The 17106-nt window shown below is 42.3% G+C and overlaps 1 protein-coding gene across 1 annotated transcript in view; it reads right to left on the bottom strand.

Annotated features, from left to right (window-relative positions):
• Positions 1-17106, bottom strand: part of LOC140741490 (plexin domain-containing protein 1-like) — an 810319-nt gene that overhangs the window by 13187 nt on the left and 780026 nt on the right. Inside the window, exon 13 of the mRNA XM_073071746.1 lies at positions 13966-14126. Coding sequence (XP_072927847.1) covers positions 13966-14126 — 161 coding nt within the window. The remainder of the gene's footprint in view (positions 1-13965; positions 14127-17106) is intronic.

The following is a 17106-nucleotide window of genomic DNA, read 5'->3' as shown; positions in this document are numbered from 1 at the left end:
ATATCTGTCCCTTCTTTACCCTTTCTCCCGATCTGTCCAAGTCCTTCTGCAGACTCCCTGCTTCCTCAACACTATCCAGTCCTCCACCTATCTTTGTACTGTCTGCAGACTTGGATACAAAACCACCAAATGACATATGACAAAATCCAGATCATTCACATATTACATGAAAAGAAGCGGTCCTAATATCTACACCCACAGAGCACTACTAATCACCTGCAGCCAACCAGAAAGAATTGAGAAAATGATGCTGAGCCAATTTCTTAAGCCAAAGTGCTCTCTGTGGCTAAGATGCTCCTACAGTGATATCTGATGGGAAATTTCTCAATTTTAACTTCTGCATAGGATTGATTTGGCCTAATGCAGAGCACAATGTTCTGTTCTGTGAATCATTTCATGAGTTAAACAAGGCACAGTTTCATTAGGACTGGAAAGGAAGGGGCAAGAGTCGAGAATAAGAAGGTGGGTGGAGGGGAAGGAGTACAAGGGTAGAAGGGAAAAGGTGAAGCCAGGTGGGTGGGGGAGGGAGGATAAAGTGAGAAGCTGGGAGGTGATAGGTGAAAAAGGTAAAGTGCTGAAGAAGAAGGAATCTGATAGGAGAGGAGAGTGGACCATTAATCCACTCCTCCATTACACCCACCACCACTTCTCTATCATTTCCTGTCAGTCACATTATGTACAGACACTCCTGTACCTAGCATCATTTTATTTACGTACAAGTAATTGATGTATATAAGCTATCTTATGTAGTTATATTTATTCTGTTTTGTTATTATTGTGTCCTTTATCTTACTGTGTTTTTTTGTGCTGCATCAGATCTGGAGTAACAATTATTTCATTCTCCTTTACATTTATGTACTGGAAATAACATTAAACAATCTTGAATCTTGAACTGGGAGGCCTCTATTGGTTGGCACCGATGAGGGATGTTGCATCCTAGCTATCTGTTTGCATAGACAAGTCAGGGCAGTAAGGTATGGAGAGAAAGCTGTTGCCCATGCAGCACATTCCCCTTCTTCACATGGCTGATGAATCCTAAGGAATGGCACAGACTGATATAGCTGGGCACCACGGCATCACAGGAGTTATCAATCAGCATTGAACTCAATAAAGGACTGCCTTAGGGACTCCAGATCTTGGAGTTTACTCCTGAAGCCTTCTCCATGTGGATATAGTTGCGGAGGTTTGAGATCAGAGTTTTCCTTCTCCTAGATGAGCTGCCAACCATGACTGAGGAGCACCATCTGTCTGAATCAACTGGTTTTAAGATGCCAGTAACCAAGCTTTGCCCCTTCTCCTGTCAATGGAAATGGTTCCGCTGGACTTAGTAGCTAGGCTACATGTGAAGGCCAAGAACTGGACTTGTTAGTCAGAGTCTATTTGAGATGCACACCACTGGGAACAGTTAATAGGTAGTGGGAGCTTGTCCTCACTACCCCTCACCCCCTCTGGCTATGACAACCTTAAAGAACCATCTTGAGTTGACAACAGGAATTATAGACTTCTAAAAAAAACACTAAGCCCTACATGATTCAGCCTGATGTTTGCCAGTCAAAACTAAAATCTTATTAGAGAAGCTAGAAGATAATGGCTCCCATTGGACAGATATTTTATTAATTTGCAACACTGGGATCATTTGATGTGCCAGTTTTCTTTTCAATAGCACCGAAATGTTATAATGAAAGAAATACGACCCAATTGCAAATAAATTAACATTCAAAATTAATACCAAAGATTCCCAAGAGTACAATCTACTTGTAGTTTTCTAATATGAACAAGGGTAAGCTGTGCCTTCAGAAGAATGTTATAGACTGCCAATCTTTTTGAAAATACTGATAGTATGATAAGTACATTTGAAAAATCAATTCTTGGTGCTTATAATATTTAGAGCATACACAAGAGATTCTGCAGATGCTGGAAATCCAGAGTAACACACATACAAAATGCCAGAGGAACTCAGCAGGTCAGGCAGAATCCATGGAGAGGAATAAACAGTCAATGCTTCAGGCCGAGACCCTCCATCAGGAGTCATGATGAAGAGTCTCAGCCTGAAATGTTGACTACTTATTCCTCTCCATAGAGCACAGACTGAGTATTTTGAGGCTGTGTCATCCCTCTGAAGAAGGTAACCAGTTAGTTGCAGTTATGAAATTTTATGAAATTTTTAATCCTTTTAGGATTGCCTATAGAGAGGATAAATCTACCTTTGATCCCCAGTGCTGGATATTATGAAGGTAGTTACCTTTTCACAACCACCTCAATGGAGCAACAGTCTAGATACATGTGCAGATAGTACAGATCGGAGTTGGTGATCAGAGTTTATTCCAGATAGCTACAGAATCACAGACTATTATAAATAACTTCCCCCAATTCTATTTATTAAAGTAATTGTAAGTTTTCACAATTCCTTCAGTTTCTCAAATACTTTTTATATACGGTTTTATTTAGAGATACAGTACAGTAACAGGCCCTTCTGGCCAAATGAGCCCACACTGCCCAATTAAACCCATGTGAACAATTAATTAACTAACTCTGTATTAGTAGATAGATAGATAGATAGATAGATAGATAGATACTTTATTCATCCCCATGGGGAAATTCAACTTTTTTCCAATGTCCCATACACTTGTTGTAGCAAAACTAATTACATACAATACTTAACTCAGTAAAAAAAATATGATATGCATCTAAATCACCATCTCAAAAAGCATTAATAATAGCTTTAAAAAGTTCTTAAGTCCTGGCGGTAGAATTGTAAAGCCTAATGGCATTGGGGAGTATTGACCTCTTCATCCTGTCTGAGGAGCATTGCATCGATAGTAACCTGTCGCTGAAACTGCTTCTCTGTCTCTGGATGGTGCTATGTAGAGGATGTTCAGAGTTATCCATAATTGACCGTAGCCTACTCAGTGCCCTTCGCTCAGCTACCGATGTTAAACTCTCCAGTACTTTGCCCACGACAGAGCCCGCCTTCCTTACCAGCTTATTAAGGCGTGAGGCGTCCCTCTTCTTAATGCTTCCTCCCCAACACGCCACCACAAAGAAGAGGGCGCTCTCCACAACTGACCTATAGAACATCTTCAGCATCTCACTACAGACATTGAATGACGCCAACCTTCTTAGGAAGTACATTCGACTCTGTGCCTTCCTGCACAAGGCATCTGTGTTGGCAGTCCAGTCTAGCTTCTCGTCTAACTGTACTCCCAGATACTTGTAGGTCTTAACCTGCTCCACACATTCTCCATTAATGATCACTGGCTCCATATGAGGCCTAGATCTCCTAAAGTCCACCACCATCTCCTTGGTCTTGGTGATATTGAGATGCAGGTAGTTTGAGTTGCACCATATCACAAAGTCCTGTATCAGTTTCCTATACTCCTCCTCCTGTCCATTCCTGACACACCCCACTAGTATACCTGCATGTGGGTGTAGCTGCAAAGCAGCAGAGGTCTGAGATCAGAGTTTTCCTTCTCCTAGATGAGCTGCCAACCGTGGCTGATGAGCCCCATCTGCCTGTATCGACTTTGGACTGTGGGAGGAAATTGAAGCACCCAGAGGAAACCCACAGGGACACAGAAAGAACTTACAAACTCCTCGCAGATAGTGCTGGAATTGAACCAGGGTCACTAGTGCTGTAATAGCATTAGGTTAACTGCCATGCTACTGCATTTATTAATAAAAATATTTCTAATTCTCCTCTTGTTGTATCAGGCCATGATGGAATTACCAAATCTCCAGACTAATTTTCCTTTCTCATTCTCTTCCACTGATATCCCCAGAGTATTTCTAATGCTTATGACTGTCAGTTGTTACTTTACCATTAGAAAGTTTAAATCTCTTTTAAACTCACCCATTCCAGAAAAAACTTGTCATGATTGAGAATTCAAATGATTGAGCCTTCACCAAATACTTTAACAATGTCACAAAAAACTTTGACAAACTCCTATAGATGCACAGTGGGGAGTATTCCAACTGGTTGCATCATGATCTGGTATGGAAACACCAATGCCCAGGAATGGAAAAACCTACAGAAAGTAGTGAAAACAGTCAAATCTATCTCAGGAAAAGCACTCCCCTCCAATAAGTTCATTTATATGGAGTGCTGCCACGAGAAAGCAGATTCCATCATCAAACACTCCCACCGTCCAGGTCATGCCCTCTTCTCACTACTACCATTGGGCAGGAGGTACTGAGCCTTAGGTTCTACACCAGCAGGTTCATGAACAGTTATTACCCTTTAACCATTAGGTTCTTGAACCAGTGTGGATCACTTCATTCATTCATCACAACTCTGAACTGATTCAATGAGCTGCAGACCCACTTTCATATAACCATATAACAATTTCATCACGGAAACAGGCCATCTCGGCCCTTCTATCCGTGCCGAACGCTTACTCTCACTAGTCCCACCGACCCGCACTCAGCCCATAACCCTCCATTCCTTTCCTGTCCATATACCTATCCAATGTTTTTTCAAGGACTCTTTGCAATTCATGTTCTCAGAATTTTGTATTTGCACAGTTTATCTTCTTTTTCACATTGCTTTCTTGCTAGTCTTTGTTTATGTATAGTTTTTCATAAATTCTATCATATTTCATTTTTTCTGTAAATGCCTGCAAGAAAATGAGTCTCAGGGTAGTATATGGTAACATACAAGTACTTTGATCTTATAGGCAAGTGAGGTTACAGGGAACATACGTTGCTGTTCCTCTTTTGCTCCGTTTATTTTTTATTGCACTGAACGGTACTGCTGCCACAAAACAATAACAATACTCCTGATTCTGACCATGATTCCCATCTAAGCAAGTCCCTTTTTTGCCTGTGATTGCCCATATTGCTCTAACCTTTCTTATCTGTGTACTTGCTCATATATTGTTTAAATGCTGTTATTGTACCCATCTCACGAGCAAATCTGCAGGTGCTGGAAATTCAAGCAACACACACAAAATGCTGGTGGAACACAGCAAGCCAGGCAGCATCTATAGGGAGAAGTACAGTCGATGTTTCAGGCCAAGACCCTTCGTCAGGACTAACTAAAGAAGAGATCGCAAGAGATTTGAAAGTGGGAGGGGGAGAGGGAGATCCGAAATGATGGGAGAAGACAGGAGGGGGAGGGATGAAGCCTAGAGCTGGAAAGTTGATTGGCAAAAGGGATACAGAGCTGGAGAAGGGAAAGGATCATGGGACGGGAGGCCTAGGGAGAAAGAAAGGGGGAGGGGAGCACCAGAGGGAGATGGAGAGCAGGCAAGGAGTGATTGTGAGAGGGACAGAGAGAGAAAAAAAGGGGAAAAGCAATAAACAAACAAACAAACAAACAAACAAATAAATAAGGGATAGGGAAAGAAGGGGAGGAGGGGCATTAACGGATGTTAGAGAAATCAATGTTCATGCCATCAGGTTAGAGGCTACCCAGATGGAATATAAGGTGTTGTTCCTGCAACCTGAGTGTGGCTTCATCTTGACAGTAGAGGAGGCCATGGATTGACATATCAGAATGGGAATGGGATGTGGAATTAAAATGTGTGGCTACTGGGAGATCCTGCTTTCTCTGGCGGACCGAGCGTAGGTGTTCAGCGAAACCATCTCCCAGTCTGCGTTGGGTCTCACCAATATATAAAAGGCCAAACTGGAAACACCGGACGCAGTATACCACACCAGCCGACTCACAGGTGAAGTGTCGCCTCACCTGGAAGGACTGTCTGGGGCCCTGAATGGTGGTGAGGGAGGAAGTGTAAGGGCAGGTGTAGCACATGTTCCACTTACAAGCATAAGTGCCGGGAGGGAGATCGGTAGGAAGGAATGGGGGTGATGAATGGAGAGGGGAGTTGCGTAGGGAATGCAGTCGTCAATGTAGCAAAGAAAAAGTGGGGGACGGATATCTGTATATTGGATGTACTGCATTGGCGCTGCTTCCTGCACACATGCTGAGCTTGTCGACTTCATTAACTTTGCCTTCAACTTTCACCCTGACCTCAAATTTACCTGGTCCTTTTCTGACACCTCCCTCCCCTTTCTTGATCTTTCTGTCTCCATCTCTGGAGACAGCTTATCTACTGATATCTACTATAAGCCTACAGACTCTCACAGCTGCCTGGACTATTGCTCTTCCCACCCTGTCTCTTGCAAAGATGCCATCCTCTTCTCGCAATTCCTCCGTCTCTGCTGCATCTGCTCTCAGGATGAGGCTTTTCATTCCAGGACGAAGGAGATGTCTTCCTTTTTTAAAGAAAGGGGCTTATCTTCCTCCACCATCAACTCTGCTCTCAAATGCATCTCTCCCATTTCACGCACATCTGCCCTCACCCCATCTGCTCACCACCCCACTCTGGATAGAGTTCCCCTTGTCCTCACCTACCACCCCACCAGCCTCCGGGTCCAACATATAATTCTCTGTAACTTCAGCCACCTCCAATGGGATCCCACCACCAAGCACATTTTTCCCTCCCATCCCCCCTTTCTGCTTTCCGCAGGGATCTACACAACTTCCTTGTCCATTCATCCCCCCCATCCCTTCCCACCAATCTCCCTCCCAGCACTTATCCTTGTAAGCGGAACAAGTGCTACACCTGCCCTTACACTTCCTCCCTCACCACCATTCAGAGCCCCAGACAGTCCTTCCAGGTGAGGCGACACTTCACCTGTGAGTCGGCTGGTGTGGTATACTGCGTCCGGTGCTCCCGGTGCAGCCTTTTATATATTGGTGAGACCCAACGCAGTCTGGGAGACCATTTCACTGAACACCTACGCTCTGTCCGCCAGAGAAAGCAGGATCTCCCAGTGGCCACACATTTTAATTCTACGTCCCATTCCCATTCTGATATGTCTATCCATTGGCTCCTCTACTGTCAAGATGAAGCCACACTCAGGTTGGAGGAACAACACCTTATATTCCATCTGGTTAGCCTCCAATCTGTTGGCATGAACATTGACTTCTCTAACTTCCATTAATGCCCCTCCTCCCCTTCTTACCCCATCCTTCCTTCCTTCCTTCATTCATTTATCTATTTATTTATTTATTTATTTATTTATTTATTTATTCATTTTTTTCTCTCTCTGCCCCTCTCACAATCACTCTGCCTGTTCTCCATCTTCCTCTGGTGCTCCCCTCCCCCTTTCTTTCTCCCTGGGCCTCCCGTCCCATGATCCTTTCCCTTCTCCAGCTCTGTATCCCTTTTGCCAATCAACTTTCCAGCTCTTAGCTTTATCCCTCCCCCCCTGTCTTCTCCCATCATTTTGGATCTCCCCCTCCCCCTCCCCCTCCTACTTTCAAATCTCTTACTATCTTTTCTTTCAGTCAATCCTGACGAAGAGTCTCGGCTCGAAACGTCAACTGTACTTCTTCCTATAGATGCTGCCTGGCCTGCTGTGTTCCACCAGCATATTGTACCCATCTCAACCACTTTCCCTGGCAGCTTGTTCCATATACCCACAGTACCACCACCCTCTGTGTGAAAAAGTTGTCCCTCAGGTTCCTATTAAATCTCTCCCTTCTCATCTTAAACCTGTGCCCTCTAGCTCTTGATTCCCCAGCCCTGGGTAAAAGACTATGTGCTTTCACCCTTTGCATGTCCCTCATGATTTTATAAATTTCTATAATATCACCCTGGACCCTAGTCCTAATAACCTAGTCCCTGGCATCCTAGCAGCATCCTTGTAGATCTTTTCTGTGCTTTCCCACATATCTACCTTACCCCTCACCTGCTTTCAACTATCTCCTGCCAATATGTTCTCATTCTCTCTCCCCCCACCTTCTTATTCTGGCTTCTGCCCCTTCCTTTCCAGTCCTGATGAAGGGTCTCAGCCTGAAACATTGACAGTTTATTCCTCTCCATAAATGCTGCCTGACCTGCTGAGTTCCTTCAGCATTTTGTGTTTATTCCCTGGATTTCCAGCATCTGCAGAATCTCTTGTGTTTATCACTTTCTGCACTCTTTCCAGCTTGATGACATCTCTCCTATAGCAGGGTGACGTAAGCTCAACTTTCAGTGAACTATGTACTTGTCCTAAAAAAATACTTCTGTTATTTTTCTTTTTGCTGTAAGACTTAAGAGATTTATCAGGGCTTTATCAATAAACTGTGGTAACCCCTTTCCAGCTGTAAAGAAAAGTGTTGGCTTATTTTGCTTTCTGCTGAGGGAGCTGTATCGAGAATTCCCAAGTATGAAACACTGGAACCTCGTGATAAGAGCTTGGACAATCATGAGCTCAGGCACAAGGCATCAGGTATTCTCTCGATTATAGTCAGTGCCACTGATGGAATCATTCATTTTGATTTACAATGTGCATCTGGCATAGGCTTTGTAAAATTGCAATGTTCTGTCACTGACACTGTCATGTCAGGATTTAACTTAAAGTGTGTCATGAGAAATATTGAGGGGCACCTGCATATTGGAAAGATTGCTTCTTGTATGTTTTCCAATTTGGCCATAATTCACTTGAGAATGTAAGTTGGCTAACTGTCTTGGAGATACATCACATTAATCTTCCAGACGGAAGAAAGTTGTAGCGTGATCCAAAGTGAGATTAGCTAACCCTGTGCAAACCTGAGGCCTACTTACACAGCATTCCATTGCACCGTGCTAATCAACCCTAGCAGTTAGGGCTTTTCTCTTTGGAGCGAAGGAGGACAAGAGGCAATTTGATAGATGTGTAAAAGATGATAAGAGGTATAGATAGAGTGGCCTGCCAGCACCCTTTTTGCAGGTCAGAAAGGGCTAATGTGAGAGGGCATAATTTTAAGGTGATTGGAGGAAAGTATAGGGGGACTATCAGAAGTAGTTTTTTTTTACACAGAGTGGAATGCACTGCCAGTGGTGTTGGAGGCAGATGCATTAGGGACATTTAAGATGGCACATGGATGATAGAAAAATGGAGGCCTATGTGGGAGGGAAGGGCCTTTACTATGCTGTAATGTTCTATGTTCAAACAATGATTACATTTTAAAACATTCTGCACGAGGTACAGGAAGAGTGGAACAGGAGCTCCAAGGATCCTTGGAGCTGTTCTTCCATTCAATGTGATTAATCTGTAATCTATAGCTTTGGCTCCATTCCCTTTATCAGCAGAAATCTATCAGGTTCAGATTTAAACATTAAATTAAGTTTGCACTTACCAATCTTTTTTAAACAGTAACTGATATTTTTTAACAGCTTCTGCAAGAAAAGTATTTCAAAAATTCTCACCCGAATAGCTTGGCTCTGATCTTAATACAGTGCTTCTTTGTCCCACCTGTTCACCAGCATTGATAACAGGCATCTGGGGATAGATTACCCACTGGCACACTCACTTTTATTGTAGCTACTCACAAATAAATTTTGTCTGTTATACACTCAGTGGCCACTTTATTAGGTCCAGTAGATAACTAATAAAGTGGCCACTGAGTGTATGTTCATGGTCTTCTGCTGCTGTAGTCCATCCACTTCAAGGTTTGATGTGTTGTGCATTTAAAGATGTTCTTTTGCACATCACTGTTGTAATGCATGGTTATTTGTGTTATTTTTGCCTTCCTGTAAACTTGAACCAGTCTGGCCATTCTCTTCTGATCACTCATTAACAAGGCGTTTTCATCCACAGAACTGGTGCTCACTGGATGTTTATCGCACCATACTCTGTAAATGCTAGAGATGGTTTAAAATCACATGAGATCAGCAGTTTCTGAGATACACAAACCATTTCCGTCTGGCTCCAACTAATAATCATTTCACGGTCAAAGCCACCGATCACATTTCTTCCCCATTCTGATGTTCCGTCTGAACAACAACTGAACCTCCTGACCATGTCGGCATGCTTTTATGCATTGAGTAGTTGCCACATAATTGGCTGATTGGATATTTGCATTAATGAACAATGTACCTGATAAAGAGGCTGCTGCATATATATTATGTAATATTGATGGGAAAATACTTAACAGAGGGAATTTTAAAAAATCCACTTGAATATGGAAATATATGTGCTTTGAACTTCCCTTCTGAATTAGGTTCCACTTAAATCAATAGAATTGTATCTCAGAATAAATTAACAAGTATTAAAATACATATATTTTATTATTTGTCAGTTATTTGAAGTAATATTACTTTATGTATGAGTTGTATGTACTGTGTGTGCACCCTAGTCTGGAGGAACGTTGTTTTGTGTATGGTTGAATGACAATAAATTTGAACTTGAACGGAGAAAAATGTACTTACCATACTAAATCATGTACTTTGTGCATTCAATAGTGAATGAATTTCACTATGTCTGATTCAACGCCAAATCAAAAATCTTAAATGGAGTTCTTGTGGGTCTGAGTGTAAACAAATTAGGCTGAAAGTAACACAAGGAAGCATTTCATTGTTATTAATCTGAAAGTGTGCCTCACTTTGAAAGTACCTGTGATTTTTAAATGCGGGCAGGATTCGTGATTTACTGTCTCCTTTCTTCATGAATTGCCTCAATAAATCCTCAGCATCCTGTTTTGACATATATAACTGGAAATGTCATATTCCATCTCACAGTGTTGGGCCCTGGGTGATAAGTAGTAACTTATTCCTGATTATAATTGTACGATAAAAACATTGGACGTGATTGCAATCGCCTGAATGTACAAGGAGTTGACTGTGGAAGGGACTGCAGGGAGAACAGAAGCTGGAGATTTGGCTGATGTGGACCCTCAGGTGCTTGTATCTCTCTACTAGCTGACATCTTTTCTTCTTTTTTGTTGCAGCTGCACTACAAAGATGTGCTTAAGCTCCATATGAAGAACACTGACATGAGTGTCAACACCTGGGAGAAAGATGCTTTGGACAGAAGAAGTGGGCGCTGCATTGTCAAGAACGCAGACGTTAGGTGCTAGACCAGTCAAATCACAAATGTAACTGATGTGGGAGACAGTGCCGATCCAATGCTGGTCTTGTGGCCCATAAATGTGCCTGCAGAGTCTAAACTCTCAGCACAGTCAACATTGAAATCGATGGACAGCCGAAGAAGAAGAAGAAGAAGACTAAGTGACAAAACCAAGACTGCCCAATGCCCCTTTTGAGCCCAAGTCTCTCCAACCCAGTAACATGTCATGCATTGGCTTCACAATCTGATCCATTGGAGCTACCTTCTTGAGTATTTTCCCCCAGGCAATTAATCTGATCAACTATTCTCGTCAGTTCCCTCTACGTATTATCCCATTCACTGCATTGTATATACTCTAAGCCACATTTTATAATGGCGTGGTATTGAATAATTTATAATAAATAGAACAGTCAATGTAATATTGAGTACACTCAAGTCAGCATGAGTTCATCAGTCTGATGGCCTGGTGGAAGAAGCTGTCCCGGAGCCTGTTGGTCCTGGCTGTTATGCTCTGGTACCGCTTCCCAGATGGTAGCAGCTGGAATAGATTGTGGTTGGGATAGTTTGGGTCCCCAATGATCCTATGGGCCCTTTTTACACACCTGTCTTTGTAAATATCCTGAATCATGGGAAGTTCACAACTACAGATGTGCTGGGCTGTCCGCACCACTCTCTGCAGAGTCCTGCGATTAAGGGAGGTACAGTTCCCATACCAGGCAGTGTTGCAGCCAGTCAGGATGCTCTCAATTGTGCCCCTGTAGAAAGTTCCAAGGACTTGGGGACCCATACCAAACTTCCTCAACCGTCTGAGGTGAAAGAGATGCTGTTGTGCCTTTTTCACCACACAGCTGGTGTGTACAGACCACGTGAACTCCTCGGTGATGTGGATGCCGAGGAACTTGAAGCTGTTTACCCTCTCAACCCCGCATTCATTGATGTCAATAGGGGCTAGCCCATCTCCATTCCTCCTGTAATCCAGAACCAGCTCCTTTGCTTTTGTGACATTGAGGGAGAGGTTGTTTTCTTGACACCACTGTGTCAGAGAGATGACTTCTTCCCTGTAGGCCACCTCGTTATTGTTTGAGATTAGGCCAATCAATGTAGTGTCGTCAGCAAAGAGATAAGAGGGGAGCCAGAAAGGGAAATGGTAAGAGAGAAAGGTGTGTGTGGTGGGGGGGAGGGGTGCAGAGAAATTACTGTAAATTAGGGAAATTGATGTTCACGCAAATCTCTTGTGTTTATAACTCTGACTAATTACCCTGCCTATGTCTCTCAGATGCTCTACTGTCAGGTTGCCCCCTCAGCTTGTGATGCTCCTGATAAAACAATCCAAGTCTGTCCAACCCCTTCTCATGCTGGTGAACCTCTTCTGCACCCTCCACATCCTTCCGATAATGTGGTGATCAGAACTGCACACAATACTCCAAATGCAACCTAACCGACGTTTTATAAATATGTAAAATGGCTTGCCATCTTTAATATTCAGTGCCCTGACTAATGAAGGCAAGCATATTGTGATGCAACTTTCATGGAGCTATGGACTTGAACTTCAAGATCAGATAATTGGGTGGTGTGGACTCATATGGCCAGAAGGGCCTGTTACCATGCTGTATCTCTAAATAAAAAACTATATCTCTCTGTACATCAGTGCTCTAAAGCCTGCAGATATTGCAATGCTTCCAGCACCAACATTGCATGCCCACAACTTACTAACCCTAACCCATAAATCTTTAATATATGGGAGGAAACCAAAGAACCTGGAGGAAACCTGAGTGGAGAATGTATGCTCTTACAGAGAGTGGTGGGAATTGAACACTGGCGCTGTAAAGTGTTATTCTAAATGCTACACTACTGTACCATCTCACTATGCTACTGAGCCACCTCATATCCTGTATCCCAACATTCAAAGCACATCAAGAGGCTACAGCAGTGGAGAAAGTGTCTTCACAGCTTCCTTTCAGTGTGAAGTAATACGGTTCTTTAGAGAAGACAAAAAATTGTCTGCTGAGAACCTTGTAGAATATTGAAGATTAACAGCACAGATGCTGCCTAGCCTACTGAGTCCATTTTGTGTGTCTTAGTCTGGATTTCTGGTATTTTCAGAATCTCTTGTGTTTAGAAAACTGAAAGGTTGGGCAGAGGTAGGATGTCCTTTAGAGGCAAAATTTTTAACTTGTGACAAAAGTTAAACCTAGGGGCCATTAATACAAGGCAGCTGTGAAATTACCCAATGAGGAAATGAGTAGGAGGTTGTCCTCATGAACACAGGTAAAAAAGGAAATTTGATGAGTTTATGACAGAAACTGGAATAGAATAGACATACTGCAAGATTGAAAAGAGGACAATAGAATGGAAAGAAATCATGGGTGGAATATAAACTACAGTAGGACTATTTTAGATTGGAAGGGGTCTTTCGCTAAAGACTATAGATTAGATTTATTTGTCACATATACGTCAAAACATTGAAACACACAGTGAAGCGCATCACTTCTGTCGGAGATGTGCTGGGAGCAGCCTGCAAGAGTCGACATACTTCAGGTGCCAACCAAGCATACCTACAACTTATTCACCTTAACCCATACATCTTTGGAATGTGGGAGGAAACTGGAGCACCCGGAGGAAACACGTGTTCATGGGGAATACGTACAAATGTGTTCAAGTAACTTTGACAATGGGATGATTGTTGATGTCAAATGGAGTGGTTTTAGTATATCAGAAGCTGCTGATCTCCACACACAACAGTCTCTAGAGTTTACAGAGAATGGTGCAAAAAACAAAAGAAAAATGCAGTGAGCGGCAGTTCTGTGGGCGGAAACACTTTGTTAGTGAGAGGGGTCAGAGGAGAATGGCCAGCCTGGTTCAAGCTGACAAGAAGGTGATAGTGATTCAAATAACCTTGCATTAAAACAGTGGTGTGTGGAAGAGAATCTCTGAATGAACAACACATCGAACCTTGAAGTGGATGGGCTACAGTGGCAGAAGACCATAAACATGTACACAGTGGCCACTTTATTAGTTACAGGAGGTATGTAATTAAGTGGCCACTGAGTGTATGTTAGTGATAACAAATCTGACTCTGACTTGTGTTCATCCAAAACACTCAGATTTGGATTTAATTGTGAAATAGATGAAATTTTGGCCCACCTCGATAAAAAATAAGGCTGCAGAAGACAGTGGATGACTATTGACATAGATGACGACTAGGATAATGACAGTGATCACAATAACTGCCAGCACGATGCCCACCACCACACCAGTGTGCATGGGATTTCCCTTCTTCTCTGCTGGGCTCTCTTCTGTTATTGCTGTAAGAGAACACAGTAGGGTGGATTTCATTAATTAAATCATCAGACATTGAGGTTCATCTCTCCTGCTGCACACAATGTTCACATTCAGAGATACTTTATTAGCTCTACATCATGAGGTAGTGAAGGTCATTCGTTTAACTGCACCTTAAAGAATTGTCAGTCTAGATTGAAAGCAATAAACAAGAGAGATTCTGCAGATGCTGGAAGTCCAGAGCAACACACACAAAATGCTGGGGGAGCTCAGCAGGTCAGGCAGCATCTATAAAGGGGAACAAACAGATGATGTTTCAGGCTGAGACCCTTCATCAGGACTGGAAAGAAAGGTGGAAAAAGCAGAATAAGAAGGTGGGGGAGGGTAAGGAGAACAAGCTGGCAGTTGATAGGTGAAACCAGGCAAGAAGGAAGATGAGCGGTTGGGGGAGGTTGGATGAAATGAGAAACTGCGAAGTGACAAGTAGAAGATTTAACATTCAAGTTTATTTATCACATGTACATCAAAACATACAGTGAAATGTGCCATTTGTGTTAACAACCAACACACCCAAGGGTATGCTGGGGGTATTGTCACACATCCTGGTGCCAACATAGCATGCCCACAAAGCCAATCCTCCCTCCCACTCATGCACCTACGCAATCCTTTAACCCTTGGACAAGTAAAGGGTTGAAGAAGAAAGAATTTGATAGGAGAGGAAAATGGACTGTAGTGTAGTTAATATTTCAATAATATTTGGGTAATATTGTATACATTGTTTGTTTATATACTTCCTTATGGATTACATGTAAAAGGTACGTGAATGGTATACATCATTATGCCTCTAAGTCGTATGTGAGCACCTCACTAAAAGAAAAAGAAAAAGAAACTAAGTGGATAATTATCCCAGCTCCTGTATTTTTCTTTCGATTAGTCTCTGGAGTTACAAAACAGAACATTGGCGACAAGGAAGTCTTAAAATGAACCCGAGATGACTGCCTACCCGTTGAAGCACAGCACATTGCTCTTCAGAAGGGGAGAGAGACGTTTGAGTTAAAAAAAGGCAGAAAATGGATGAAATTAACAAGCAACAGGTATGGGCACGGGTTCATAAACAGTGAGTACAAGGCGATAATAATAAATAATTAAAAGCATTGGAAAGGTAGACACATCTGATTGCACAACAGACAACTGGATGATGTATACTGAACGAACTGAGCAGTATTTTGAAACAAATGAAATAGCTGATGAAAAACAAGTGCCAGTGTTGCTGAATACAATGGGCAGAAAAGTATACAGTTTGTTTAGAAGTTTAACTGCTCCAACCAAACCAACAATGAGCTTTACTGCTATCATGAATGGAATGAAGGAAATCATTGTTGATTGCAGATGCTTTAAGATTCATAGCGGAATCAAAAAGAAGGGGCTAAGTGGCTAAATTGAAGAAATTGTCCCAGCATGATCAGTTCAGTGATGGTCTTACAAGTTTGTGGAATCTTACAAGAAGCATTCAGAAACAGCTTCTAACTGAAGCACAACTCACAGTTAAAAGAGCAGTTGAAATTGCTGTATCAATGGAAGCAGCAGCCAGAGACATAATTGAGTTACAGTCAGGAATGAAAGTGAGTGTGAACAAAATTGCAACATCTAAACAAAAACCTGCTTGGCCAAACAAATTATGGTACTGTTGTGGCAGGGGTTCACATACCCCAGATCAATGCAGGTTTACAAGCAAAACTTGCAGGAAAATGCAACAAAGTAGGACATGTACAAAGAGCATGTCAGACAGACAAAAATAAATGGATTGCACAGGGAAAAGAAATAGATAAAAAGTCAAGTTGCAGTTTCAAAAAGAGCACTAATCTGCATGGTGTTGGTGAAAAATCTGATAATGATGAGAATGACACAAGGTCAGATAGCCTTGAGATTTACAATGTGAAAACTAACACGAGACAAGCAATATGGCTTACCCCAGAAGAGAACAGCAAATCAATTAAAATGAAATTGGACACTGGCTCAACTGTGACATTCCTCAAAATAAGTTTGAATAGCATTTCAGAGATGCTGAACTGAAGCCTGCAGATATCAAAAAAGAACTTACGCTAGAGAAAAGATAATTCTGTGGGAATGACATTCATAACTGTGAAATACAGCAACCAACAAGCCACATTGGGCTCGTATGTGGTAAAAACAGGAAGGCCACCATTGTGGGGCCATCATTGGCTGAGACAAATGCAATTTAATTTAGATCCATCCACAATTTGCATGCCACATCCACTGAAATAGAGTCAACTGAAAGTGAATTAAGAAAGATACTGGAAAACTCAAACATATCACTGGTAAAATAGTGTTAAATGAAATTGCCACACCTAAGTCTTACAAAGTCTGTCCAGTTCGTTATACACTTTGTGTTAAAGTCGGTAGTAAAGTAGCTGGTGAGCTAGATCACACAGAGGCTGAAGGAATTCTTGCCAAGGTTGAGTGGAGCCCATGGGCAATGCCAGTGGTCCCAGTAGCCAAGAAGAATGGATCTTTCAGGATCTGTGGTGATCTTAAGGTTACCATCAACCCAAAACTGAAAGTAGGTCATTACCCTCTGCCCAGGATAGAGGATGTCTTTGCAAACCTCTCTGGAGAAAAACATTTCAGCAAAGTAAACTCAGCTGAGAACGGCCTACAAATGGAAATGGAAGAAGAGTCCCAAATGTTTCTCACCATGAGCACTTACAAAGGGCTTAAGTTTTGGAGTAACTTCTGCCCCTCACTCTGGTAGAAAGTAATGGACCAGGTGCTGCAAGATTGCCAAGACACTCAGAGTTACATGGATGACATCATTGTTACTCATGAGGAGGACATGGAACATCTCCAAAATCTCAAAACAGAAAGATTAGAAGATTATAGGCTCAGAGAACAATGCGATAAATGTGAATTCTTTAAACCAAGCATCACTCACCCTGGTCACACCACTGATGTATATGCATTACACAAGTGTGCTGAGAAAATTCA

The sequence above is a fragment of the Hemitrygon akajei genome, chromosome 18 (genome assembly GCF_048418815.1).
Source record: "Hemitrygon akajei chromosome 18, sHemAka1.3, whole genome shotgun sequence".
Lineage (NCBI taxonomy): Eukaryota > Metazoa > Chordata > Chondrichthyes > Myliobatiformes > Dasyatidae > Hemitrygon > Hemitrygon akajei.
This window is presented reverse-complemented; position numbering and strand designations above follow the sequence as displayed.